This window comes from Diadema antillarum, unplaced genomic scaffold (assembly GCF_040938485.1).
Source record: "Diadema antillarum isolate AM-2024a unplaced genomic scaffold, OU_Dant_1.0 seq00001662_RagTag, whole genome shotgun sequence".
NCBI classification, from domain to species: domain Eukaryota; kingdom Metazoa; phylum Echinodermata; class Echinoidea; order Diadematoida; family Diadematidae; genus Diadema; species Diadema antillarum.
This window is the reverse complement of record NW_027272362.1, coordinates 68041-93452: the sequence shown is the minus strand read 5'-3', so window position 1 is coordinate 93452 and position 25412 is coordinate 68041. Positions and strand designations below refer to the sequence as shown.

At 41.5% G+C, this 25412-nt stretch overlaps 1 protein-coding gene across 1 annotated transcript; it reads left to right on the top strand.

The window, feature by feature from the left end:
* The first annotated feature begins 3263 nt into the window (after window positions 1–3263).
* On the top strand, window positions 3264–25148 carry LOC139711495 (coiled-coil domain-containing protein 40-like). Its single transcript, XM_071623372.1, has 19 exons — window positions 3264–3277; window positions 3949–4028; window positions 5114–5190; window positions 7977–8409; window positions 8731–8876; window positions 9728–10031; window positions 10685–10842; window positions 11585–11725; window positions 12826–12929; window positions 13700–13943; window positions 14756–14938; window positions 16479–16724; window positions 17434–17647; window positions 18230–18399; window positions 19093–19184; window positions 20532–20652; window positions 23284–23472; window positions 24033–24191; window positions 24900–25148. The coding sequence occupies exons 1-19, from the start codon at window positions 3264–3266 to the stop codon at window positions 25146–25148; spliced, it is 3324 nt and encodes a 1107-aa protein (XP_071479473.1).
* The last annotated feature ends 264 nt before the right edge of the window (window positions 25149–25412 follow it).

Here is a 25412-nt window from a genome sequence, read left to right as displayed (position 1 = left end):
TTAAACATGTTGAGATTTCACTAGTCTTTCCACGAAGAAATGAAGAAATAAACTGAAGAAGGCGGAGTCGAACAAACTCATTTTATATTGGCATAAAAAAAGTGTATTACCAGTTTATTTCTTCATTACATTGACGACGCAATGAGAAGAAGAAGAAGAAGGAGAAGAAAAAAAGAAGAATTAATGTAAGAAGACTAGGAAGAAGACTACCTACGTGACACGACATCGATTGCACTGATGTTGCTGTGGAAGTATATTTTGTCTTTTAACACATAGTGTAACTTTATAAGTTTATAGAATATCTAAATATGAACCTGAATTCGAGAATTGTTTGGTTAAATTAAGTCCCGTAGATAGAATTTTTCTTTCGTTTATAAGGTGTTTGAAAAATAAGTAACCTAGCAGGATGGTATACACAAACATCCCAAGAAGTGAAAGAATTTCTGAAAGTTGTTCTTACTTAGGCTATATTGGTTATGAATTTCATTATTTGTTTCGATGTCCGCTTTTTCAAAATTTCCAAAAAAAGCGCTATAGAAATACTTCTGCAAACATCCAAACATACTAAAAATTAATTCATTTTTTGGATGACACTTACTTTAGAGATTGGTAAAGATGTCAAAATTTTGTTAAGAAATTGTTCAGTATTTTGATAGGTAATTAATCATATGCATTTAAACAGAATCATAATAACATTCATTTGACTTTTATGTTTATTCATTTTTTATTTTATTTATTTATTTATTTATTTATGTATTTATGTATTTATTTATTTGCAAATATGACCATTAAAGATGATTAAGTTGTTATGGTATATAGGTCTATCTATAGGAAATTTTGTATACGCCTAGGCATAATATATTTATGAGTTCGTGTTTTAGCTCTCGCAGGCAGTCCCTGCAACTTTTCTGTGCGCTAATAATATATTTTGTCGTATTTTGTAGGCCTATGGGACCTATTGATTTTGAACCGCTGGAACCCGCATATCCCCAAAACGGGGTCATTGAGTTGAGAAACGTTCACAGAAATAATATTGCTGTGCCACAGCCGTACACCACTCCATCACACACACATGTCACTTCCACACACAAGCATGGATATTTCTATTTTTGTTTTTCCATAATCTTTTATTGATTCCATATTCAAAACAATTTCATAACAAATCAAATCACATATATTACAAAATCCACGATTTATCATGACACAATTTTATTATAATGAAATCAAACCAAGCTGTACTTTCAGCAGAAACAGTACATTCGTATACGATGCACCAGAGAAAGAAAACAACATACACTGCTTACTTACTTTCATTAAAATCAGATCGAGCTGTACTTTCAGCATAACAGTACAATTATTCAAAAAAAAAAAGAAGAAGAAGAAAACTACTTATCACGTTATCAATCTTTCCACACATCCAAATGAAATCGATATTCCCTTTAATCACTTTGAGTATGGGAGGGGTATCTTGCCACCCTCCTATTGATTGGTCCCCTCTATAGACTTAGTACACTTTTGGAAATGACAATTTCCGAATTTCCCACAAAAAGTGTGCTTCAGATCGCTTTATTTTAATTTAAAAACGCAAGCTCCGTCGAGCGGGAGGGGACATCCCCCATCCACACCCCTCCCCCTCTACCTCATTTGACTTTGTACATACACACAGATGATGCACACGCGGAATTAAGCTAAATGTCGTGATTTTGCTATTAACACCCTCCCTGAATAAAAAAAAAAAAACAACGTAATTATTTCCATCATTATTATTTTTTTTTTTTGGGGGGGGGGGGGGAGGGGGAGTTTAGAAAAATTTCAAGTATCGCACCAAAAGTTTGCATCAGATCGCTGAATTCCAGGTCTGAAAATGTTAAATCACCTTCGTGTGGGAGAAGAAATATCCCCCATATAATCATGTACACCCTCGTGGGCATGCCTTTTCTGTTTGATTGCTTAACAGACAGCGTTCATGAAATTCATTGTAAGAATACAAGACGTTTATCCAAATGCTACCACTTTATAGGCAAATTGTTCAATAATAATCCACATCAAAATATCCTGCTACCTCAAACAAGTGGGGTCGTTTCAAGTCGATAAAACATGCGTCAAATTGCACCATTTACAACATAAAAATGCAAAAAGTTCTCACCATGGGGGGGGGGGGGGGGGGGGGCTTGACCTTCACACCCCGGTCCCGCAGCCCCCCCCCCCCCCACACACACACTGAAAAACGTTCCGCGGCCCCTGCAGATCAATCTAATCAAATTATTTCATTAATCAATCAGTCTATGCATAATGATTGTATTGCTTCACCTACTGGTTAGTATGTTATTGGTTAAGAATCACCAGTGTATAACACAATGAACACGTCGAGCTGGAATATCAACAGAAAACATAAAATATATTACATTAATGGGGAGCGGGTCAGTTTGATCAAGAAATTGTTTTGGTTTACCATCAAATTCTTCAGGGTGCATTGATTGAACATCAACCGACACTGTTTTCATCACAAAGTTGTGTGTTTTTTTTTTGAAAAATACATATCTTTTCAGAGAGATGATGAGGTATCGTTTATTATAACTTATATAGAAAGTAATATTTGTTTGTTTTTTACTTGCTTTATCAAAAAGTCAATTCTATTCCATATACATATCAATGTATAGAGAGAGAAACAACATACAAGTTTTTTTTTCATGAGATGACAATCAGCTATAGAGAAATCACGGTTTTTACTGTTTTTCACATAAAACAAACAACCTTGAATTGAATTACATTGAATTGAATTAAAGCTCACTTATTACTTATATTCTTTAATTCACATTCATGCTATCTATCATTCAAATATTGACTAGCTTTATATTGCATTGACCTACAGTATAAACATGTAAGTACTGTACAACATGCCTTTCTGTTGGCCTACGGTAGGCTAATGTGATGTTTTCTGCATGACTGTCCTGTGAACATGTGATTGATGAAGCTAAAAAATCAGAGATTTCGACACTTCTAAAAGATAAACCACATGGTATAATTCAAATGACAAGGATTTTACATGTCACAAAGGAAAGCATTGGAGTCAATCGGAAGAAATTTGACAATGATGCACGCCTTGAAACTGGATTGAGATCTTGTCACTGCGAAACCGTGCGCAGTGTTCGTCGTAGACACTGAAACGGGCAAGTACGATAATTTGATTAAAATGCAAGCGCCTGGAACCAAGAATAACTAGTCGTTTATCCGCGCATAGCAACAACATTTCACGAATCGAAATGGCTGATGAGAGGTAAGTACCCAACAATTTTCGTAATATTTCAAAGCGCCCTGTGTCATGAAAGATATTTCTATCTGTTTATATCGTCTACGTGCCTTTCTAGGTTTTGTCTGTCGCAGCTGAATCAGGAAGGTGTCATAAACTGAAGCGAAACTGTAAGGCACCGTGACAACCGAGAATCCACAGCTATAGCTAACTTGTGCGGCTTGTTACTCGTCTAGTGTACGATTGTACAACACAGTGGTTCGTGGGCGATTGGGCACTGCGCTGTGCAACTGTGTGATACGTCCGTAGCCGTAGGTTCTCGATTGGCGTTGCATTGCAGCGCGCAGAATTACTGAAGTCCGCTGAACCATGATTAGAAATCATTATTTAGAATTTAATTAGTTGACAGTGAGTGGCACTTTCTTCAACAAAATGAACCCCTCATTTCTTGCTATCCATTAGAAATCCAGAAGGATAGACTAGATCATGAGATTCAGAGGCAGAGCTTTGACCTATTTATGTATTGGGATTGTGCCGAGTTCTAACGTTACCGTTGACGCGTTGTCTGAATGATCAGTCTTTACTAGTTACAAAATTGTATGAATGTGTGATTTCCAAAAGTTTATATTCCCTTGTTTATTATTTGCTCCAGAGCAAATGTCATTTTTATCTCATCTGGATATTTGTTTTGTGTGAAGACCTTCAAGTAGAGACCAGGAAGAGCTGGACAAAATGGAGGAGCCTCCAGCCCAGGAGATCGAAGAAGCTGTTGAACAAGGTGAGGTTTTAAATCTGAGTGTTCTTACTATCCCCTTTTCATATTTTCAATATTTCTAGCATAATGAAGAACACTTGGCCATTGATATTTCAAAACATTTGAACTGCAAATCCAAATTACCTTAAATTTTGTCAATCTGTTCTACTAGTTCATGGAATTCACACACATATGTATTCAAGGTAATTTTCCCATTAAACCCAAATAGTATGTATAAAAGGTTGGGGCACTTCCTATTGGCAGGGCACCTTCCCATCGGCACCCTGCGTATCATGGCTGTTTGCGTATAGAACGAAAAGGTACGCGCGGGATTAAGTGTCATTAGCTATAGATCTAAAGACAATAAAAACGAAGAAACGAAAATCAAACTCAAACAAACCAAGCTAAAAATTACACATCCGCTCAGTAACGACACATGGCTGTGAAATTCACGTGTATTAGTCACTATTACCTATGGCCTGTGAAATTCACGTGTATTACCTATGCTGTGAAATTCACGTGTATTACCTATGGAGGGGAGGGGGTGCCGATCGCAAGGTACCCTTTTTAGCTGCGCGAAGAAAACGGAACGCACGCACTAAAATTGCGCCATTTTAAAACGGAGATTCATAATCAACGAGACGGTCACGACATTCAAAACTGCTGTATTTATGGCATATTTGAGGTAAGAATTAGGCGGATTTGTGTTTTTCGAATAAACAAGCTACAGATCCTTAGGGTGACGATACAAAAATGTAGGTGGTACCCCCAACCCTACTGCTCACATGCTGGCCACCAAATACAGCAGAGGGGACATTGATAACTGCTTCTTGTACCCCAGCTTAGTATGCAAAATATACATGAAGAGCCCATTGATGTTTGATGAGCTGACATTATCACCAGCATATTATAGATCTATCATGATTGAATAACTATTAGGGATTTATCCTAATAACATCCTCAGTGGAAATCTGAAAATGCCAAATATTCCAAAGATGTTTTTGTTTTGTTCTTTGTCTTGCAGTATTATGAAATCAATTGTGAAAGTGAAGCACCATATTAATTTGTGATATAAGTGGGTTCCTTTTATTTGATTCTCTGCAATAAAGGTGAGGAACAGCCAGAAGATGCACCCCAGGAGGAAGAGGCTCCTGCTCCACCAGAGGACGAGCCAGCAGCAGAAGAGGTATAGAATTCTGTCTGCATGTCTATACTTTGATCATAAATGCTATCATCCGCAATTCTGTACATATTGATCTGGGAAATCATATAGACAACAATGACAAAGTTTCGATGGATTTTTTTTTTTTAAACGCTTACAGGTGTTTTTGCTGTTTTGTAACATATCTATTGAAACAGTCACAGCCTGAGTGAAGAGCTATGAATTCAAAAGAAAATTGAAATGAAAAACGGCGCTGCTTACCATGAGAAAACATGTAAGCAGATTGCAAGGGAAGGTGCTTACAGAAACAAAACTGTGATGATCTTATCTTCTACATACTAGTTTCAGCGTATTAGTCCCATATACACTTTCAGTGTACTTTCAAACATACATGGTTGTCCGGAACCCTTAAAGCAGAATACTATTAAAGGAAACGCATATTTTGTTGGATTATTCCCCCATTTCAAGCATAGAGCATGTTAAACACAGCGGCCTTTAATTCACCCATTTAGAAAATTGCGTTTTGGAGAACGGCTGCTTAGAAAAATTGTATCCTGAATCATGCTCAATCGGAAGATCCGTGGTTATTTTGGGGGGCGTGTCCATGACGTCATGGGATGAAAGGCAAACCCGGAAGTATCACACAACAGCCTAAGCTTACCTATGTATGCTCTCGATGAGAGCGTGATGTCGAGGCTCATACCCCGAAATCCCAAGACATTTTTTATCAGAATGTCACAAAAAATGAAATAAAATTGTTTTCTACTTCAAGACTCCTGTGAAATCACACATTTCCTCGTTTAAATAGAGTCTGTTATGTGTTATTTAGGCCACGAATACAGAAGCTGTCAGGCCTAGTGCCTGTACGATGGTGCTTCGTAGTCGATCAGTCACATGCATGCGCCCATCACCGTCCGCGTATGTCGCAGTGCAGTAGTATAAAAGAGTGGAGAAGCCTGAACTTCGTATACTAGTACCTCTTTGATACGTACAATGTATTATATCGGCAGTTCATCGGTAGTACTACAGCTGTGTACGCCATGTACATATTGTACATGTATTTAGCGAGTCTATTTTTTCGCGAATCGGGACTTGCCAATAATTTCGCGAGTGCTTAAATTCGTGGTTGTGGAGTACACCACGGAAGAAGGAAATATATACAGAAAGATAGTTAATATTTTCTCGTGTTTTTAAATTCGCAAAAAGCACCAGGTTCGCGAAATTGGCGAAAATAATAAAAAAAAACTCGCGAAACATTCGGCGTACGTGGATTGCTAATGCTAGATACCACGCAATCAATGCGCGGGCACTGGCTAAGACCTAAGTCGAAGTCTTGACTAGGCCGGCCGGCCTATCTGGTGATAAACGATACAGAGCACTGCGATTTTCATCGATAGTGATAAAACTTTGATGGACTCGGTGAAGTAATGGATGGATCGTGCAGTACCTAGCTCTTGCTAGGTAGAGTGCTGATGAGCTGTGAACGGGAGTACGGAGTGAGTTAGCCCGACCAGACGCTGTAAGTATACGCTGTGCGAATACCTGTCGCGACGTACCTACGTACAGCGACTGGGCTGTATAGGAGTGAGTGTGATGTGATTGATAATACGTAGCCCAACCAGACGCTGCGCTACTTACAGCGACTGGGCTGTGTTCAGTTAGGCCTACTGCTGCTCTGAAGTACGAGATCAAGTCAGCACTAAGCTCAGTTCATTTTCAGTTCAGAATAAAAAAAAAACTCTTACTCATCTAAATTTTGAAGTCTACCTGGTATTGGTCCTGCGTCACCAACATTGTCCCCTGGCCTGCCGTGTGGCAAGGGCTCGTACTGCCAATCTCCACTTAAGTCCGTCCGCTTCAATCGGACCGCCCTGGGCCTTCCCCACTAGCTCGCCCATAGCATCTCCCTCCTGCGCCCCGCCGTGTGGCTCGTCAGCAACATCTATCTCTCCAACTTCACCAGGGTCATCATCACTAGTTTCATCATTGTTATCATCACTAGTGTGTACTGTATCACTCAGTTCATCATCGCTCCCACATTCAAATTCCACCAAGAAATCATCCTGATCATCACTGATGTCGTGCAGTATCGAAAAACAAACTTTTAAACTTTGTATGCAAATACTATCTACAACAACTTGTATGATACAATGCATGCATTATGCGCGCGGGGGCCTAAGTCGCTCGAGACCTTGCGCGATTCCTTTCATCCCATGACGTCATCGGCAAAGCCTCGAAATTTACGCTGTGACCTAGATTTCATGGGGGTGACAGGTGTAAATTTTCAAAATCCTCTAACTCCACTTCAAAAAGGCCATTTTAAACGATGTAAACGACAAATTGTTCTATGTGTCCCACTCTTTCACTTCATATATAATTCTATTTCTTTAGTATTCCCCTTTAAGAACTGTGTTGTTGTGCTTGTGAACAATCCCTGTTGTAGTCAATCAGTTTTTTTTTTTAATTTTAGTCAAATTATTACTTTTTGTCTTTAAACCAAACTGCCTCTTTGCAGGAAAAAAAAAGAAAGTGGTTATGCTACTCCACATACCCATGTCTGTGCATATAATGTGTTCTGCAAAAAATTGTATTATCTTATTTTTTTGTACTGTCTCTCTGGCTTTTTTCTAACAGTGATCTACTGTAGATAATTCCAGAGTGCCATTAAATTTACATCAACAGTGTTATCACAATTTAGTAATTCTTTGAAGCACAGACATCTTCGCCAGAACTTGATAAGGCTTCAAATAAGAAGCAGTGTGTCTCTTTTATCGAAAAGTACCATGTGGAGTTAATCTCTTTTTGTGTAGGCGGTAGATGCTCCCCCTCCAGATGAAAGGCCCTCATCTGGTGCACAGCGGCCCTCATCTGCAACCCAGCGGCCCCCTTCAGCTACAAGGTCACCCTCTGGTGGCAAAGCCTCGCCCGCAGACCGGCCCCCATCTGCTGGGAGGCCGCCCTCGGCTACTAGGCCCCCCTCGGCCACAAGACCCTCCTCTGCTACTAGGCCACCCTCTGCAACAAGACCCCCATCTGCTGGAAGACCTTCATCAGCAGCTCGTCCGCCATCAGCTGGGGCCCGACCTCCGTCTGGTTCCAAGAGACCGGGTTCAGCGGACAGGAGGCCCCCTTCTGAAGAAAGGTTTTCCCCCTTGCAGCCTACCGTTGAGCCGCCTCCCCCTGAACCAGTACCTGTGGAATTACCCCCTGTTAGAGCAATGGGTGCATCAATGCCAGAGCCAGGTAAGAGTATGTGGACATATGACAGAGTGCTTGTATCCATAGCAACTTGACAGAATTGAATTATAAGAAAACTAAACATAAAAAAAGGTTCTTGAATTTGTGGTTTGTGATTGACGCACATGATTCAACCTGTTCAAAATTTGCAGAGAAAATGGTAAAGATATCTTGGCGGGTTTAGAATTTGAGCTAGCCAAAAGTAGTGCAAAATGCTAAAAAATCAATGTACCGTGAACATTTCCGCATTTACAGTATGTGGTTTTTAGAAGTTCTCCAAAGTCCAGGAGGCTTTGAAATCATTTCCCATTATGCCACTCCTTTCAGTTGCTGAGACCACACTAGTTGCAGAAGAAGAAGAGGAGTACGCAGAGGAGGAGGAGAATCAGGGAGGAGTAGAGGGAGATGGCTACGGCTTGGAGTCCGACGTCTCCGATGATGAGAGTGAGATGGTGGTGTTGGATCCTGATCATGTAAGTTGTTGCAAGTTGATTAACCTTGCATGGCAAGTGTGGTTCTATTTTCATCTACTATGTTGTTGTTTTTGCTTTTTTCTCTCTCTCTCTTATCCAAATCATGACAAGTCAAAGGATCCTTTGCAGGACTTAAAGTAGTCCCAGGCAATCAAAGCATTTATCTTTAATATCTGTCTAAAAAGCGCTGTTTTGCCTTGTGTCTTTGAGATGAATTTTCTAGGACTTTGTGTCCCTACTGTATTAACACAAAGCTATTTAAATGTTGTAAACGTGATATCTCTAAAAATGATGCGCAGAAAAGCCAAGGTCTGTGGGCTGGTAATATGACTAAGCTCATCGAGACAATTGCATGAATATCGGTCGCAAGAATGAAATGCTGTACATCACATACTTCATTGTTCAAGGAGCTTGCAAAAAAAGAACAAAAAATCGGGTGTTGCTTGACATAATGAGTGGTCCATGTATTACAAGCCATGCTTTTTAGTGGATCTTTCTTTTTCATCCTTTTCTGTCAACCCTTCAAAGTACAGATTGATTATTCTGCTTTGTTTTACATTTCATATCTATCGTATAGTTTACGATTCGTATTGCATTATGTATTTTCTTTTTCAAACTGATCAAAAAATGTGATGGTGTGATGCATACTTTGTATTTTGTTGTACTTTTTGTCAGATGTCAGATGGAAAATAAATGAAATTGAACTGCCCTGAATAATGATAATCTGTAAAGTGCATTGAAATTCTTAAAAAGTCTGGAATACAGTATGTAAACACCAGCTTGTATTGTTATTATCATTGATCGTTTTAGCTCATCTTTTGTTTTTTTTTGTATTTGCTTCTTGACCCCAGCCCCTGATGAGGCGCTTCCAAGACGCCCTCAAGGGCCACCTGACCAAGCAGATGGAGAAGGCGGAGCTGGAGGTGCGCGAGCTGCGGGAGGCGCTGAAGAACAAGCTGCAGGAGCGCGAGGAGCTGGGCGTGAACCTGTACGGGGTGCAGCAGGAGCTGGCCCGCCAGCAGACCATGTTGGAGAAGCGGCACGACGACCTCGGCAAGCTCCACCAGCTGCGCAACCAGTGCGAGGAGCAGCTGCGGGAGGTGCAGGACATGTACAAGAAGACCCAGCAGAACGTCAACCACCAGCGCAAGGAATGTGAGTCTGTTAGCCTCTAACGACGATGACTGGCCCACGCGCTGCTTGATGGGCCGCGGTTTTGTGTAGGTGTGGTTGTGTGTGTGTGTGGGCGTATGCATGTGTGTACATGTGGGGAGTTGAAGAGGAGTGTAGGATTTCATATGAACTATAGCCATCCAACAGACTGACTTCTGCCTCATTTTATAGAGCAGTTTGCATGGAATGTGACAAACAAGAACTACAGTTCTTGTGGCACCTGCTTAAAAGCAGCAGCCAATCACCTCTAGAGTGAGTGCGCTGGTAGTTATGCACAAATTTCATCAGAAGTTAAGCTCTGATCAGAAGACTGCCAGTCCTTTTTGACAAATGTCGTAATCAGCTCTCTAACGATTGTAAACACAGCATATAAGGAGTATTATTCCTCATCCATGCAATGTGAAAATAAGTCATGATTTCTGTAAAAATCTCTTGGTATGTTATTGTTGAAATTCAAATTTCAGACATAAAAGAAAGGCTGGAATTAATGCTAAAAAAAGAGCATGAAAGAACTTTATTGTTGTCAAGGTGTTAGCTTAACCATTTTATCCTTGTAAGCTGGCACTTTCAATATGTATGATTGTATGTCAGTCATGTATTAAATCCATGTGTGATTGTTTTGTAACCACCAACAGCTTCAACGCTACAGACGGAGGTGGAGAATCTGGCCCTGCATCTCTACTACATGAGCAACGCTAAGGAGGACATCCGGGGAGACATTGCCGTCATGCGCAGGGCTGCAGAAAAGGCTGACTCGGAAGTGTCAAAGGCCGAGGAAGACAAACAAAAGCAGGTGTGTGAGAAACATCCACCACAAGCGAACTGAGAATGCTGATTAGCTGTATGTTGGACCCATTGGTACTGCTACGTTTCTAAATCAAGAACCATCAATGATATTCCTTGCAGATTTTCTGCATGTTCTGCTATGATATGGTTACATGAACAGTACGACACAATATTGACAAAGAGAAAAACAGTTAATGCGAATTTAAAATGCTGAGGATATTTTAGCATGAAAGAAAACACATTTGTGATGCTTGTTGACAAATGTTGTAGATTTGACAATCACCATGTTGCAGATGGGACCTGCATTTTGTTGCATTCTTCTCTGCTGAGTCAGTTGGAGCTCAGATAATGCGGAGCACTCATGTATGTAGTGCTTGTTACCAGGGGAAGTCACATATTATATGCAGGCGCTGATAACCCATTGAAGACGATCAGATTTTGCTACAACAGGCATTTCCCATAAACACCTGCCCGAATATACTCTGGACTAGTCTTAAATGGCTTAATGCAGACAAGCGTAGAGAGTGGTTATTCAGCAGTAGTGTGCTGGTCTTTTACGTGGCGTGTGAATTTGCCAGCTGTTTGGTTTAGGGCCAACAATTTTCTTTGCAGTATCTGCAAAGATTTGTCTTTGTTTTGCTTGGTTTTATGTTTCTGACTTAGCTGTAATGAGACTCCCCTGTATACAGTATTGTAGTTTTACACAATGCTTCAATGCTACCCTTTCGCTTCATCCCTCTCTCTCCCAGGACCTGTATGTGGACCGGCTGACCGAGACAGTGGACAAGCTGTCAGAGCAGATTGCCCTGTATGAGGCCCAGAGTCAGGCCCAGTCAGAGGAGACCAAGGCAGCCAAGGAGGCCCTCTCAGAGGCCAGGATGGAGATTGAGGTCTGTACTTTGATCTTACACTTGATGATGATGATGATGATGAAGTCTTGTATAGCGCCGGTATCCGCCAAGTCAGGCGCTCATGGCGCTTGCTCCAAAATGAATACATAATTCAGCTTAAATTTCATGGGTGCACCGCTTGTGATATGACAGTTAAAATAAAAAGAAATAGTTCCAGGAAGTAATTGTCTCCAAATGTGTAAACATACATTTTTACACATTGGCTAGTTTTTCAATTTGAAGAGATGGGTCTTGAGGGCTGTTTTAAAACTTGTCCTCATTAACTGTTGATAGAAATGCGCCTGCTGAAACCTACCCCTGGAATCATCTGTGGCTTATGTTGTCCTGAAGTGAACATTTTTGCAGTGTTGAAATTTTCGCACATTTCGCACAACCAAGAAACTAGCGTGCGAAAAGAAAAGCATGCAAATATTTTTGCTTGCCATATGTTCTAGTAGTTGATGTATTGATTCCGCAGAATTAAAAACATGCGAAACTCATGTTATGTTGCCAAGTGCGAAAAATTACTCATGTGAAAATATCCACTTGTACAGTATCATTGGTAATTAAGTTGCCAATGATTTGAGTCTGTACTATTGATGGGAAATGTTGCCAGAAATCATACAGAGTTTACCCATACACACATGTCAGAATGAAAGTGAAGTAATGTAAAAGTGGAAGGGTTCTTACGTGTAATGTTTTGCACTCGGCCTTGTAAGATGAATTTTCATGTGTCTTTAATTCCACAGGATAAAGAGATTAAATAGTGTTGCATATGCAAGTAAAAACATGTGTGCTTTTATTTTTGCACCAGTGTTTGGTTTCACGAAATGTGCAAAGTTTCCACACCGCAAAAATTCTGCTTTTACAGTAATCTGTTTGTCTATGTGTGGTATCTCGAGAGGGAGGCACTTTCATTCCATAGGAATTTGCAGTTAATTTTTCACCAAAACTATTTTCGTAGTGTGACACATTATGAAACAGATGTAGATTGTTTGACCTGACGATACATTTTTGCCTTTTTTTCTCCATGGTCATTCATGTCAACATTATCACTATTGTCATCATTTACAAGGTACCAACTTTCTCTTTACTTTCAGTCCATCAACTTGGAGAAGAAGCAGCTCTTCCAGCAGTGGAACAGCAGTCTGATTGGGATGAGACGGAGAGATGAGGCCCACGCAGCCATGCAGGAGGCCCTCAGGTGAGGGAGGGGCTGGCTGTCCCTGGCATGACCTTCGCTTAATTTGTCAGTCAGTTTTCCCCTTGTTGAGTCCTGCCCAAGAAAACTGTGTCCTCTCAGTGGACTTTTACTGATTTATTTTGGTAGATGTACCCTTCAAAATAAGTGAACACTCACAAATCTTCCCCTCATAATAGCTGTGGCATGTACGGATCCTCACCTGTCAGGGAATTTCCCTTCTGAATGAGTGTTATACCAAGCTATCTTTCGTTCTAAACAAATTATAATCTTATGGAACTTTCCTTGAGCAACTGCTATGTGTAGGGATCCACCTACTACACATGTTTTACACTCAGGGATCTCCCTCTCACAATGTGTGTGCACTCAGGGATTTATCCTCCGACAAATGCTGCACTCAGGAATATATCCTGCTACATGAGCTACACGAGTCTTCATGTAAGGGACCCCTGCAAGTGTTAAGCTTCCCTTCATCCCTTCAAAGCAGGTGTAACACATTGGGATCTTCCCAACCCTGTTCCCAACAAACAAAATAACCAGGCATCTTTACCCCCGAACAAGTGTTACGCTTATGGATCTTCTTTTCATCCCCTCAGCCTATGAGTGTCTTATATTTACCTCCATGTGAATGCTACACTCAGAATCTTTTCCTGTAAAGAAATGTTACACTCTATTGTCTTTGCCTGTAAATGAGTGTTACACTGAAGGATCCCCGCTTTTACATCAGTCCTAATCCTAACTAACATATGCCATCCCCTGTACACACAACACAGCCAGCAGAAGCAGCACATCATGTCGCTGGCCACTGAAATCGAGGGCTACAAGAAGTCCATCCAGAAGGAGCAGGAGAACAACGAGACGCTGACGCTGCTGCTGCAGAAGAACGAGATCGACATCAACTCGCTGCGTAAGCAGATCCAGGCCAGCCAGGACCGGCAGGAGAAGATCAAGCAGGAGTACAGCACCTACTCCCGCATGCTGCACGAGACGGAGCAGGCCCTCAACAGGGCAACCACAGTAAGTTTGTCCACAGCCACCCGTAGATTACATCTTAGGGAAGGAAAGAAGTCTGATTTTTGTCTCGATCAGTTCGAGGCAGTGAAATCCATGCAGGGTTGGACTTTTTGATGAGATTATCATCGAGATGATACGATTGTAGATATCATGTACATTAAATACCCCAAATATATGCTATCAAAATTCTATGTATACTGCCATCACAAATATAATCCATATTTCCTCAAAACATGCCTGCTATAGCAACAACCTTAGTGCACAATATTCAGTATTAGATCCAGCGAAACATATTGAAATGGGAGAAGCCATTAAAATGAGTAGTTCATTGGAAGAAAGTGAAAGTATCTGTTCGTGAATCAATAGTTTGACCCATTGTATTACATCGCAGCTATACGGCACTGTACCTTGCGTGTTATTCTGGACATATGTGCATGTCATTGCTACTGTAAGAAGACTCAATATCTCCTTTGTCTGAAAGTATATTGGCTTCTTGATTTGAATACATACATAAAGTCAGAAATATAGTTTTGTTATTTTTAAGTAAAGCAGCAATACACCTTGATTTGTGTAGGACTGATATTCTCATTATCAAGTAGTAGATATCAGCTTGACAGTATCCATAGCTGTGACTGAAATGGAAAGTAAAGGCTGAGTAATTGGTGTTCACAATGTCATTTCTCTTTTCAGTCATATCCCTAAGATTTTTTGTACATTAAGAAATGAGGGTGGTACGTTGGGGGAGTTTCAACTATGTGCCACACACAGTATGACTCGTCTGAGCTATGCTCTGTGTTTGTGAATGTCTTCCACAGGACCGCACCCTGCGAGTGAACGAGCTGACAGCACTGAGGAAGCAGATTGAGCGGGAATACCAGGAGAAGCTACGGCTAGAGGAAGCCATCATGGACACCATGCGCAACAAGCTCACCATGGACAAGGCTTCGCACTACGCCACCAAGATGGCTGGCAACGTCCGCAAGCAAATCGCCGATCAGGTGGGTTCCAGTCCGGGGGATGTTCTCAGTTGCTCTTCAAAAAAGAAAAAGAAAAACGCAATTACAGATGCCCGCACAGTGGGCTGTCACCGCCACAGGGTTGTGATATCCCTGATAAACACAAGATTAGCCTTGCCAGTTCATACACTGGCAACATAAACTGGCTCTCTTCCTGTTTTGTTCGCCCAGAGAAACATGTACTTACAGCAGTGATACTCCAGTACAACAAATTATCTGGAAGAAATGCTCTTTTTCCTGGCAAGCAGTTGGGAGAGATTTTAAAGAGAATCTTTCAAGCAAGGAAGTGATTTTAGACAGTGAAATATTGCATTTATAAATTGCACTGTGATCTTGCATCAAAATGGCAACTATGACTTTAATTTGTGAAAAAATTTCATTCTGTTCCTACTGCTGTAGATCACTCTTTAAAAGAAAACAACCCCCCCCCAACAAAAAAAAAAAGAGAAAAAAAAAAGCAGCACGACAAGTGTTATGGTCTGATACTGCAAAGTAATGCAGGCAGTTTTTTTAGCTCACCTGAGCCAAAGGCTCAAGTGAGCTATTGCGATCGCCCTTCGTCCGTCGTGCGTCGTGCGTCGTGCGTCGTGCGTCGTGCGTCTCTAATGGGGCCTAAATTGTACATTTTCATCTTCTTCTTGAGAACTCCATGACCCATTTTCACCAAGCTTGGCAGGTAGCATCCCTAGGGGGTTAGGAACTCCATTTGTTAAAATGGGCACCATGACCCACCCAGGGGGCCCCCAGGGGGCCCAAACCCCCCAAAATTAAGGAATCCGCAAAAATCTTCTTCTCTAGAACCAGAAGTGATAGAGCTAGGTTAATACTATGAGTTAGCACATTGATGACTGTAGTTTCAAGTTTGTTCATGGCAGAATCAGGGGTGCCCCCCTTGGGACCCGGGGGGGGGGGGGGGGGGGGGGGGGGGTGAGGAGGGGTCCTAATGGGGCCTAAATTGTACATTTTTATCTTCTTCTTGAGAACCCCATGACCCATTTTCACCAAACTTGGCAGGTAGCATCCCTAGGGGGTTAGGATCTCAATTTGTTAAAATGGGCACCATGCCCCGCCCAGGGGGCCCCCAGGGGGCCCAAACCCCCCCCTCTTGGGGGTAGGGGGGGGGGAGGTGGTTGGAAGGGTCCAAATGGGGGCCTGAATTGTACATTTTCATCTTCTTCCTGAAAACCTCATGATGGATTTTTGTCAAACTTGGCAGGTAGCATCCCTAGGTGGTCAGGATCTCAATTTATCAAACTGGGCACCATGCCCCACCCAGAGGGCCCCAGGGGGCCCCAATTCCCCCAAATTAAGGAATCTTGAAAAAATTGGGCCCTTATTGTACATTTTCATCTTCCACTTGAGAATGCCTCGTCAAATTTTGGTAGAGCTGTGAATAATTTAGATTAGTGACTGCGTGAAAGGTGAACTTGCGATACTCAGGTGAGCGCTAGACCCGCGGGTCTCTTGTTTTTGATAGTCAGCAACCTTTGATATGATATATTCAACAACTTAATATCTGTAGGAAGCTGCAAAGGCCAAGGTGGAGAATGAGATCTCACAGCAGACGCTGGACCTGTCCAACACCACCACCCGGGTGGAGCGGCTGCGCAAGGCGCTGAAAGAGCTGGACGAGGAGATCCATGAGAAGAACGGCATCATCTCCCGCAGCGAGGGCGAGATCGTCAAGCGGAACGCTGTCATAGAGCGCAAGCAGGGTCTCATCGACCAGTACAACAAGAAGATCGAGGCCGTCCTGAGTTCGCAAGGGGTAAGAGCACACCAGATTGTAAAATCTCTCTTCTCACCTGAAATGAGGTGCCAAGATTTGATACAGTTTGTTGCCTAGCACAGAGCTCTGATAAGTTTGAAATAACTTAATTGAGGAGAGGTCATATCTTCAACATGATCACAGATACTGTGCGTATGTCTATTGCATAGGGGTAATCATCTATGAGCAGTATGATGTCATAATTTTCATAATCCCAGAAAGGATATTTTTGTCTTGAAACATCACTATGTGTAGCATAGTGTCTCTAGCTCTGTGCTGTAAACTATGGTGGTAATGGCATCTCTGGCAGTTGTCATGGTAACTGTTTCCCTGGCAATAATCTCCAGCTTAGAAGTGATGGTGCAGTCTTCAACCTGAAGATTGGAGTTGTGGGTTCTATTCAATGGTAGCCACTGCTTGCATGGTTTCATATATTTTTCTAGGGATGGCAAAGCAGTACTGTGAAGGTGAATATTTTACGCGTGAGTAATTGTTCATGCTCGGTTCGGGAAGGTGAACTTCGCATGTTTTTAATTCCACAGAATCAGGACATTAATTACTGGAACATATAGCATGGAAAAATATTCACATACTTTTACTTTTGTGCTAGCTTGTGGTTGCACAAAAGGCATGAAAATTTCTTCCACTTTTACGGTGTATCAATTTCTACTTCTCTTACACTGTCTGTGTCTGTTTTTTATATATATAGGGAGAAGAACTGGGCCCCTTGGAGCAAGAGGTCAATGCCCTGACCAAGAACATTGAGACGAGGACGCAGGAGATTGCCGACCTGGAGCAGTTCTGGCTGCGGCAGCAGGGAGAGCTGGTCAAGATGACCCAGGAGAAGGACAACCAGCAGATGGAGGTGGACACCATGAAGAAAGCACTGACCATCCTTCACCAGAAGAAGATGAGGATTGAAGGTGAGTCTATGTGGGATTGTGAGACTAGTAGCCATGGAGGAGGAACATTGATTTGCGTATAAAAGGCAGGTGGTCGGATTGTTGATCGAGAGTGTTGGTCTAGATTGTTGGTCAAGATTGTTGGTCAAGATAGTTGGTCAAGATGGACAAGATTTCTGGACAGATTTTAATTAGGAAAGGACAAGAATGTTGGGCCAGAAGAAGCTAAAAATTGATAATATATCATGTTCATTGGATGTGAGAGTTCATGAAAATCAGTTGATAATGTATCATGTTCATTGTATGTGAGAGTTCATGAAAATCAGTTCTCATTTATTTTCTGAAACAGTTGGGAACAGCTGATGTACAAAAACAGGTCCTTAGGAAGCAAAAAGAATAAAGGATGATTTCCTCTGAGATTATTTATATGCTGTTGTTGTAATGTCCTGCGTGCACAATAACATTACCCTCACCAACCATGCATTTGGTCTGAAATCAAGCAATGTTTCTCTCGGCTTCCCGCCCTCCCTTCTCCCCTCTCCCCTCACCCTCCCTCTCCAATTTCCATTCTTCCCTCCCTCCAATCCCCACCCCTTCCCCCAGGTGAGATTGAGGGTCAGCTGCACGAGAGGAGGACGGTGGACAAGAGTATCCGAGACATGCAGAACGACATGCTGAAGCTGAACCAGCTGCTGACCAGGGAGGGCAAGATTCGGCAGGACCTCCACCAGGACAACATCCTCATTGAGAACGACTTTGTCCTCTCCCTCAGGGTGGGTACAGACCAACAAATGAGGTGTCCCATGTCATCATGTAATAAATACACTTTTTACTTCATCTTTTTCTTCTCATTTTTAATTTTCATAGATGGGTTTTGAGACCTTATCGTATTTCTCAAAGGGGGTATGTCAACAAACAAATAAGGTGCCCCAGGTGTCCCATGCCATCATGTAATAAATATACTTTTTATTTCATGAATTGATTTCTTCTTAATTCTTAAATTTTTTAAGATGGGGTTTCTCGCTCAAGGTGGGTATGTCAACCCACAAATGAGGTGTCCCACAGTGTCTCATATCATCGTGCATTAAATACATTTGTATTTCAATGATTTCTTCTGATTCGTGAATTTCAAAGGTAGAGTTTGGTTGACATTCAATGTGTAACTAGGAGCACTCTCAATGAATGCAAACATCTGAAGAAGATGAGATGTAAAAAGTAGAGTTTAAGCCACCCCGTATTTCGCTGTCGTGCAATACTTCTAGGAAATATTTCACTCCAGTTCATTGCACTATGTACACTGTAGTAGTTTTGACACTATTGATATGCCAGGGTTATCATCAAAGCTAAATTTGATTAATTTTTTGGCGGGAAAGATATCCTCATGTCATTGGTAGAATTTACTACGGAAATAGGAAAAATGCCATGTGCGATAATGTGGAAGTATATGTTTTTGATTTGGTCATCAGGAAGCTGAGAGGGAATCTCTGGAGATGCAAGCCAGGCTGGATGAACTGAGTGAGGAGAAGGAGAGATTACTCAACAGCCTGGTTGAGGCTGAGTAAGTCAGCAATTAAAAAAAAAAGGCAGAAGGGCGCTAATTCTGCATGACATTATCCCATTGAAGACTAGTCCTGAGTATACTCAGGCAGATGTCAATAGGAAATATGTGTCACAGTAAAATGCCATTCTTGTTACAAGCTATTGTACTTTCCCCACAGAGTTCACTTGGTCCACTGAATTTCACACTCATTTATTTTGATAGCATCCTACTGTGCAATGTTGAATATTGAGAACATATACGATACATTTCCTGCTGATTTTCAAGTAATGAATGATGCCAAATTGTGCCTTGAATAGTTTAACATGGATTGCTTGACTCTCTCAAAATGCAGATCACCCCCTTATCTGCACTCGAAAATCGCCTGTAGATAATTTCAGTTGTCATTATTTAGTGGAACTGTTTTGCTTGTGATTGTGTTAAACGTGAACTAGTTTCCTCAGCTGCCAAGTAAAGCTCAAAATAAAATAGATCATGCAACCCTATCACAGTTCTCTTTATTCATGTTTTGAAAGTGATCTATACCTGAAAAATTAGAAATTGCCATCAAAAGAAAATGTAAAAGCTACTGTCATTAGATAGAATGCAAAGGTATCAACAACATACAACATGTATTCAATGCTGCATAAAGTGGAACATAAACTTAAAGGGGCATTCCAGACGATTTTCTTAATTTCACATCATGTCGTACATAAATCAACAGCTTCATGTATAGATTTGTGGAATTTATTGTGGTTCTTGAGCAGAGAAACAATACTTTGAAAAACCTTAACAAATTACTCTGAACAAGGATGATGACATAGGAGGCTCACATATTTCAGAAATGTAGCAGTGTAATTCCATTACAATACCACTTGCTTGTGAGTTCACCTGTGTATAATCTGTGCATGCCTTCTTCTGTTCTGTTTCCTTGAGCCCCAACCCATGCATTCTTATGGTGACCCTGCCATGTCATCATACTTGTTCATTGCAATTGATTTTGAAAATATTCTTATTCTTCATCCCAATTATCATAAATTCTGAAACTCTGTCCTCAGTATAACTAATTTATAATTGTTCAAATGTAAAAATCCGAAAATCATCCAGAGGTCTCCTTTAACCCGTTGAGGATGGGTCCCGAGTATACTCGGGCGGGTGTCTATGGGAAATGCGTGTTGCAGCAAAATCAGCTCATCCTGAACGGGTTAACTGTGACCCATGGTATTTGATGCAAGTGTCTTTACTGGGATTCCTTTGGATTGTAGAGCCATTAGATCAGTGTGCCAAGGCAGTTTGACAGTAAAGTCCTTCAAATGAGGAAAGATTTGAAATCAAACTTTTGTGATGAATTTGTCTCGCTCATAACAGACGCCAGATCATGCTGTGGGAGAAGAAGACACAGCTGGCCAGGGAGGCCAAGGCTACAGTGGACTCTGAGGTGGGGCAGGGGGAGATCAGGGCCATGACAGCTGAGATCCACCGCATGGAGGTAGGTGCCCAGTGTCCCTCCATTTGACCCCTGACCCCACGAGTCATATGTACACACACACAAATATACACACGCACTCTCTTGATTTTTAGGACTTTGGCAATTGCCTGCATGAGGAGCATTCCTTTGTGTGTTGGTCCAATTCAAGAGAACAGGCTCCACTTTGTTACAGTTCAGCCTAAATGTTAAATTTGAAAGCATGTCGTACACAGTGACATAACATGGACAGAACCAAATTAGAGAGGCTAAATACTGTGACAGCACTAATTGTCCCCGCCGAACGAGTTCGAGCAGGGGACTATGAAACGGGCTCCGTACGTGTGTGTGTCCGTGTGTCCGTCCGTCCGTCCGTCCGTCCGTCCGTCCGTGTGTCCGTGTGTCCGTCCGTGTGTCCGTGTGTCCGTGTGTGCGTCCGTGTGTGATCAAAATCTTCAATTTGCTACTTCTCTGTCATTTATGAGCCAATTTTGATTCTGTTTGCTTTATATGATAGCACTACATGGGAGCTTTGAAACTTCTACACAGAATTTCAGTCGTGACCTTTGACCTTGACCTTTGACCTATATTGTACATTTTGCTACAAAATGCTACTCCTTCGCCATTTCTAACCCGATTTCGATTCCGTTTGCTTCATATGATGGCACTAGGTGAGGGCTTCAAAACTTCTACACAGAATTTTGACCTTTGACTTCTTTGACCTTTGACCTTGATTTTTGACCTATATTGTACATTTTGCTACAAAATGCTACTCCTTCGCCATTTCTAACCCGATTTCGATTCCGTTTGCTTTATGTGATGGCACTAGGTGAGGGCTTCAAAACTTCTACACAGAATTTTGACCTTTGCCTTCTTTGACCTTTGACCTTGATTTTTGACCTATATTGTACATTTTGCTACAAAATGCTACTCCTTCGCCATTTCTAACCCGATTTCGATTCCGTTTGCTTTATGTGATGGCACTAGGTGAGGGCTTCAAAACTTCTACACAGAATTTTGACATTTGCCTTCTTTGACCTTTGACCTTGATTTTTGACCTGTATTGTACATTTTGCTACAAAATGCTACTCCTTCGCCATTTCTAACCCGATTTCGATTCCGTTTGCTTTATGTGATGGCACTAGGTGAGGGCTTCAAAACTTCTACACAGAATTTTGACCTTTGCCTTCTTTGACCTTTAACCTTGATTTTTGACCTGTATTGTACATTGGCTACAAAATGCTACTCCTTCGCCATTTCTAACCCGATTTCGATTCCGTTTGCTTTATGTGATGGCACTAGGTGAGGGCTTCAAAACTTTACACAGAATTTTGACCTTTGACTTCTTTGACCTTTGACCTTGATTTTTGACCTGTATTGTACATCGGCTATAAAATGCTACTCCTTCGCCATTTCTAACCCGATTTCGATTCCGTTTGCTTTATGTGATGGCACTAGGTGAGGGCTTCAAAACTTTCACACAGAATTTTGACCTTTGACTTCTTTGACCTTTGACCTTGATTTTTTACCTATATTGCACATTTTGCTACAAAATGCTACTTCCGGCGGGGACATATATTACGCACCGCGTAATTTCTACTTTTCCTTGTCTTAACTAAGTTTATACTCGAATATAATATTCTTTGTGTCTAGTACTCTGAAAGAAATGTATGAAATGCTTGTACATTCACAAACAGTCAGTCTTTTCATTCTTTTTTAATGTGCCAGCTGCACTTACAAACATAGATCTCCAGAGCAGAGACTCAAACCCAAGCACCTTCTGATCTGGAGTTTCTCCCATCTGAAACCCGTAGCAAACGGGAGACCCAAGTTTATGTGTGCGAAGCGCGAAGTTCCTAGGGTTATAGATGCTCTCTGGTGCTATCTAAGGCTGATTTTTGCAACATACGATAGCAATAAGTAAGAAATCCTTTCCAACGGGAGACATCGAGCCAGGGCGGGAGAAATTAAATCTCAAACTGGAGAACGGGAGATTTTGTAAAAATGGGTTTTCGGCGGGAGATCTCCCGTCGAAAACGGGAGAGTTGGAGTCTCTGCCAGAGTTATGTGAGTATATTGATTTGTGACCGTTGGAACCTCTCCAGTCTTTAGCGATCGGTAAGCTGTCTTAGTGGAGACATGAACGAACCAGCACCGAATGAAATATTCTGTCAATTGCGCAAATGGAAAATATTTATTGTTTGTTTTATATATCACCTAAACTTAATCTGATGTTTTCATGAATTTAGAAACAAGAGATAAATCTGATGTTTTCATTCAATTTAGAAACAAGAGAGAATGTGTGAGACCTGAGATTGAGAGAGTGCTGAGCACTATGCTTTAGCATGCTGTCCGACAATATGCTTGATTGTATGCACACTGCAAGCACAAGTGTTTCACGTACATAGTGTAGCAGGCTTGCGGCGTGCATGCAGATGGAGCAAATTGCATGGATCCAAGATTGCACAGTAAATAGAGCCACAAAATTGCATGAATAATGATGTAAAGGTAAAATTGGACAAATGATCAATATCAAACAACCAATCAAATGACATGGATCTATTTAGGTGTTTAATATGTAATGACAGCTAACATTTCCTCCTTCAATTATTCGTCTTTCTCCTCCCCCTTTCTCTTCGTTGTCTCTTTCAACAGGTGCGCCACACCCAGCTAATGAAGCTGCAGGAGAAGCTCATCCAGGACATGGAGAAGGCGGTGTCTCGCCGGGACACCATCGTGACCCGGGGCGACGCCCAGTCCAAGATGAACAAGAAGGTGGAGACCAAGGGGGCCTTCCACAAGAAGCTGGCTGAACTTAAGAAGAAGATCAAAGAGACACAGCAGGTCAGACACCTTGTGACCTATGACTTCAAGAGATTGGTTCTTTAACCCTTTCTGTGCCAGGGACTTTGGACACTAGTCTGTATAATGCCGTGGGTTTTTCTGTGCCATTTGGCATTAATGATAATGACAATAGTAAATCATTTGTTGAGTGCAGAAACTACTGTATATCTATATATTCTGCTGCACTGCGAAAGCTCCTTAATGCTATTTTGCTGCACTGTCCTCAATAATTTAAATAGATAGATAAATTAAATGAACATCAAATCCATAAGTTAAAGCACACAAAGGGTTCCTTTTCATCAGTAAGAAGTGGGAAAGAAAAAGAAGAAGAAGAAGAAGAAAAAAGATAGAAAAAATGACTCAAGAAAATACCGTTGCTCATTCATCAATTCTTGGATATTGATCATTGTGATTGATTTATTTTGTGATACTGATACTGTTCATTTCAGTGAGAGCAATACCTTTTTCTTCTGCATTTAGAAAAATCTTTGCACTCGAGGAAACATTTGTCTGTTCATTCATGATGATAATTGTTTAAATTTTTGGTTTTACTACTATAGGATGCTAATAGCTGTGACAATGACATCGCTGAGCTGAGGAACCATCAACAGATTCTCAACCAGCAGCTGGACAACAAGCAACGTGACTTTCACGAACTCCAGAGTGTGGCTGACACCATCGACGGCGACATCGAGAGACTCGTTGAACTCAAGCAAAAGGTAACTGGTCTTTTTGTGTTGTTAAGATTCAACCACACCAGTGAATTCAAAGTCGACACTTTCATAGCAGATAGTAACTCTGATGTTAATGCTTTGAAGTAAGAGGAGATATAATCCTCGAACCATATAAAACTCATTTCAGCCAATAGTTCCGCTATACATTATACAATGTATACTCATACATCATATGATTGGACATATGATTGTGATGTGGCAATGAGTCATGGGTCTTTGAAGGACACCATGGCTCACTATAACATCACTGGAAAATTGGTTGTGGTTAATGCTCTTCTCATAGTTTTTGCCACCTTCAAGGAGAAAAAGAAAGTTGAGGAAGATTGTAATGGATTGCCAAAGAATGCCACTACCTGTAAATGTCAAGCAATTTTATGCGGTCTGAAAATAGTCTTAGATATTCTTCTCTGTTGCGCAAGGCTAGATGCTTCCTCAGTAGAGTCTGAGGAATCATCTAGAGTAGCGGCTAAAATGTTAAGAGGTTAGTCTTTTCCATCTTATTTTGGTTGTGACAAAGTGAATTATTTGCACTGCATTTACAATAGCTGTTAGTAAGAACTGTTGTAAGATGATGTACGAATATGCTGTTTCTCTTGTCCTGACCCATTTTATGTCTGTAGTGTAATTAACCTGTAGCTGATTGAAGCAATAATCTATTCATCGTCTGATTTTCTCAACACAATATTTCCCCAGCATCTGGCCGACATTGTGTCAAAGCAGCGCAAGGTCAAGAACTACCAGGCGCTGAAGGACGGCAAGTACACGCTGCTGTGTAAGACGGAGGGCGCCCTCGCGGCTGAGTCCCAGAAGCAGCTGGACAAGATGCAGACCATTGCCACCATCGCCGACCGACTCAACACCGAGTTCCCCCAGATCCAGCCGGCCATGCGCCGCGTCACTCTCACCCTCAGCTCAAGGGGTGCAGCAGATGATGACTTGTAGGTCAATCAATCGCTGAATAGCGGGCCAGAGTGGTGGTGGCCCAGCAACAGATGGGGTTTGGGGGGGGGGTTGGGGTCAGCTCCAAAGAACCCACTTATCTTGTGGCCACCTTATAGAGGACTTGTGTGAGCCAAGTTAACTTTCTATCACATTTATATGTCATGAAATTGCACCCTACCATGTGCAATTACTGTTCTGCAGTTGTTCTAGAACCTTCATATCAGTTTCTTTCTTGAGTTTACTGGCCAGTTGAAGAGGACCAAT

What these genes read in the sequence shown, in the direction of transcription:
- LOC139711495 (XM_071623372.1), top strand. An exon ending in ACGAGCCAGCAGCAGAAGAG is followed by an intron (nt 5,191 to 7,976) that starts GTATAGAATTCT and finishes CTTTTTGTGTAG; the next exon opens with GCGGTAGATGCTCCCCCTCC. An exon ending in CCCTCAACAGGGCAACCACA is followed by an intron (nt 13,944 to 14,755) that starts GTAAGTTTGTCC and finishes TGTCTTCCACAG; the next exon opens with GACCGCACCCTGCGAGTGAA.